This window comes from Pseudorasbora parva, chromosome 5 (genome assembly GCF_024679245.1).
Source record: "Pseudorasbora parva isolate DD20220531a chromosome 5, ASM2467924v1, whole genome shotgun sequence".
In the NCBI taxonomy this organism is placed as follows: domain Eukaryota; kingdom Metazoa; phylum Chordata; class Actinopteri; order Cypriniformes; family Gobionidae; genus Pseudorasbora; species Pseudorasbora parva.
This window is the reverse complement of record NC_090176.1, coordinates 21,590,068-21,594,041: the sequence shown is the minus strand read 5'-3', so window position 1 is coordinate 21,594,041 and position 3,974 is coordinate 21,590,068. Positions and strand designations below refer to the sequence as shown.

The 3,974-nt window shown below is 39.7% G+C and overlaps 1 protein-coding gene across 1 annotated transcript; it reads left to right on the top strand.

The window, feature by feature from the left end:
• The first annotated feature begins 391 nt into the window (after positions 1-391).
• tuba8l3 (tubulin, alpha 8 like 3) lies at positions 392-3,746 on the top strand. Its single transcript, XM_067443493.1, has 4 exons — positions 392-471; positions 1,947-2,169; positions 2,377-2,525; positions 2,629-3,746. Exons 1-4 carry the CDS (start codon positions 469-471, stop codon positions 3,604-3,606), a joined length of 1,353 nt encoding a protein of 450 aa, XP_067299594.1. The 5' UTR covers positions 392-468; the 3' UTR covers positions 3,607-3,746.
• The last annotated feature ends 228 nt before the right edge of the window (positions 3,747-3,974 follow it).

Below are 3,974 nucleotides of genomic sequence, written 5' to 3'. Positions count from 1 at the left end.
TACTGATATGAAATGACAATTTCACCCTGAAGTCTTTAAACATGCTTTTCCATCATGCAGGAATCACAAAGACTATCCTGCTGCAAGCATTGTATTACAAATAAAACTTATGATATCAGTTTTCCTGCAGTTGTTATGCAACTTTAACACATGACGGTGAAGAACTTTGACATATAGCCTGTAAAAATCCTCGTTGGCATCTTTTAGTATTATCGAATGCTCAAAAAGCTAGTAAAGGGGCCAGATGGTTTTCACAAACCCCGAACTCCCAAGAGGGAGCGAGACTATGCTTGTGTAGGAAGGACGGCCCTTCTGAATGGCTATCCTCTCTCTAACGGGCGATCCCACTTCCTGCTAACCCCCTCCATTCCTCCTCCCTCTCTATAAAAACCCCACCTCTCCTTTCTTCTCCACATCTGCCTTCTCTATTCCGAATCCTCAAGTCGGCCTGAAGGGAAATCTGACAAGATGGTAAGTTCTTAGTGCTTGATTGATTCTTAATTCAAATCTTTTCAAAAGATTACATATGTACATGTCTTTACATTTATATCAAGGAATTTCTGTAAACTCTGACACGCCTTTAGTTAATTCTCTTACATAAATCGGTTCTTTTTTTGTCAAAGACATAATTAGTAGCACTAGTTAAACTATCGAAACACGGTTTTATGAAAGTGGTCAAGAATGAAGCATTAAGCCATGCAAAGTTTCAGGCACAACGCTGGCCTTTCATTATGCAGAGGATGTGGCTACGGCCTTCAAAGCCTGATCCCAGACTATGACACATGTGTCAGCAGGAAACTCCAATGCTTCGCTTCGCCTTTTCTGAATATAACATGTATCTATGTTAAGCGGATCAGCAGGGCCAAAATAGCTCACTGAACATGTGTCAACTAAAGAGGAGAAAAGGGGAACTACAGCACGAAAATGCAGTTGTTACTCAGAGAATGAATACATTCATGTCTTTTTGACATACAAAGAGGCATTAGTAGTAGATGAGATCATGAGTGACAAAATCTGGAGCATAGCAGAATAATAGATAGATCTGTTCTAGTGAAAAGGCCTGAGTGAGATTTCTCTGTATTACACAAAGAAGAGTGTACAGCTGGGACAGGGAGGGGGGTGGACTTAGGCCTCCAAGGAACTCACTCAGTCTCTTCTTCTCTATTCAGAAGATCCCATTACCCAACATGCATGTCAATAAAATAGAAAAGAAACTGAGTTCACATTGAACAATATAGGTCCAAAAGCTTGGGGAAATGTATTAAGTTGTTACAGTACTGAGCTTTGGGTGAGCTCGGCCAGTGTTAACAACTAAAATAACAGACCTAACTAAATTTCTCATTTAAAACAATGAAAGAACGCATCTAGTTCAGTGGTTCTCAATCTTTTTGACACCAAAGTGCCTCATTGTCCACAACAACAACATGAAGGCCCCTGAAGTTTTGTTCTCAAAACGTGTTTTAAAGGTCTAGTTTATATACCTTACAAAAAAAAGTAACTAAAATAATTATAATTCAAATAATTAAAAAACAAATAATAATTTCAAAATTTAGAAGCGGAATGTTCTTCAGGGTTCAAACTCTTTTAAACCAATGAATTTACATGACGTTCATGATTTACTGGATCATAATGTTTTAAAAATATTGAAGTTTCTATACAACCTGTAATGAATATTCATTATAAAAAATTATATTAACATGATTTTCCAGATCTAGAGATCATAAAACAAGGAATACTTAGATTTGTACTTGTTTTAGCTTATTTTAAAGCTTTTGTCTAATGTTAAGTCAACCTTTTTTAACTGAGGACCTGCCCCCCCTGATAGTTAAATATTAGGAGCTACCATGTTGTTTAATTTCTTAGACAGCCATTAGATGTTAGAGTAGCAAATATATGTATTCTAACTCTTATATATTTTATATACTTTACCCTTCTTCTCTCTCCAGCGCGAGTGTATCTCTATGCATGTTGGCCAAGCTGGGGCCCAAATGGGAAATGCCTGCTGGGAACTTTACTGTCTGGAGCATGGTATTCAGCCAGATGGACAGATGCCCAGTGATAAGACGATAGGAGGAGGAGATGATTCCTTCAACACCTTCTTCAGTGAGACAGGAGCAGGGAAACATGTTCCACGTGCCATCTTTGTTGATCTGGAGCCCACTGTGATTGGTAAGTTGAACCTGAGGAACAGAATAAAATCAATTTAAGTGATCATGAAAGAAAACATTTTACAAAATATTGGAATATTTTTAAAACAATATGCGATCAAATAAAAAATACTGTTGGACGATGTAGATTTCCTTTTAATTATTATTATTTATTTGCTTTTGAGAATAAAACAAAAATAGCCATTTTAACTCGTTTTTTTTTTTTCAGATGAGGTGCGCACAGGCACATATCGTCAGCTGTTCCATCCGGAGCAACTAATTACAGGCAAGGAAGATGCTGCCAATAACTATGCCCGTGGTCATTACACCATTGGTAAAGAGATCATTGACCTAGTGCTGGACAGAACACGCAAACTGGTGAGGTTTATACAAAAATTCAACCTCCACCTGAATTTGACATAGAAGCATTAATGATAATGAACTGTAATTTCAAATAAGCTGATTTACTTCAAATCCGTAGGCTGATCAGTGCACTGGCCTCCAAGGATTTCTCATCTTCCACAGCTTTGGTGGGGGTACTGGCTCTGGCTTCACCTCCCTGCTGATGGAGCGTCTCTCTGTCGACTACGGCAAAAAGTCCAAGCTTGAGTTTGCCATCTATCCTGCTCCTCAAGTGTCCACAGCGGTGGTGGAGCCCTACAACTCCATCCTGACCACCCACACCACCCTGGAGCACTCTGATTGTGCCTTCATGGTGGACAACGAAGCCATCTACGACATCTGTCGTAAAAACCTGGACATTGAGCGTCCGTCTTACACCAACCTCAACAGGCTCATTGGGCAGATCGTGTCGTCCATAACGGCCTCGCTGAGATTTGATGGAGCTCTGAATGTGGATCTCACCGAGTTCCAAACCAACTTGGTGCCCTACCCACGTATTCATTTCCCTCTGGCTACATACGCTCCAGTGATCTCTGCTGAAAAGGCGTATCACGAGCAGCTGTCTGTGGCTGACATAACCAATGCCTGCTTTGAGCCGTCTAATCAGATGGTCAAATGTGATCCTCGACATGGTAAATACATGGCCTGCTGTCTTCTGTATCGTGGAGATGTGGTGCCCAAAGACGTCAATTCTGCCATCGCTGCCATTAAGACCAAACGCACCATCCAGTTTGTAGACTGGTGCCCCACTGGATTCAAAGTAGGCATCAACTATCAACCTCCAACGGTGGTTCCTGGTGGAGATCTGGCCAAAGTACAGAGAGCCGTTTGCATGCTGAGTAACACCACAGCCATTGCTGAGGCCTGGGCTCGTCTAGACCACAAGTTTGATCTGATGTACGCCAAGAGAGCCTTTGTGCACTGGTATGTGGGTGAGGGAATGGAGGAAGGAGAGTTCTCAGAGGCCAGAGAAGACATGGCAGCCCTGGAGAAAGATTATGAAGAAGTCGGCACTGACAGCATGGGAGATGAGGACGAAGAAGGAGAAGAATATTAAAGTTCTACTTAGCTGCCCTGCAAAATAAAATCTGATCATGAAGATTTTTTGCAAAAATAATTACTTGAAATTCCATTTGCATTACAATTGGTTTTACATGAATAAAATGTGAATAAAAAATGAATACATAAATAAATAAATAGTTTTGTGTTTTCTCACTTTTCTCAAACATAATACCTCTGTTATTTATTTATTTGTTAGTTAAGCAAGCTTATAGTTAATATTTACTAACCGGTGGTTTAAGAATTACTTGGTAAATAAGTTTTCAGTCAATTTAAAGAAATCATAAAAATGGCAATGGATTTTTGTTTTTTTGTTTAAGTTAGTTATTGAATGACGGCAATGAAATATAGACACCATGGAAGTCT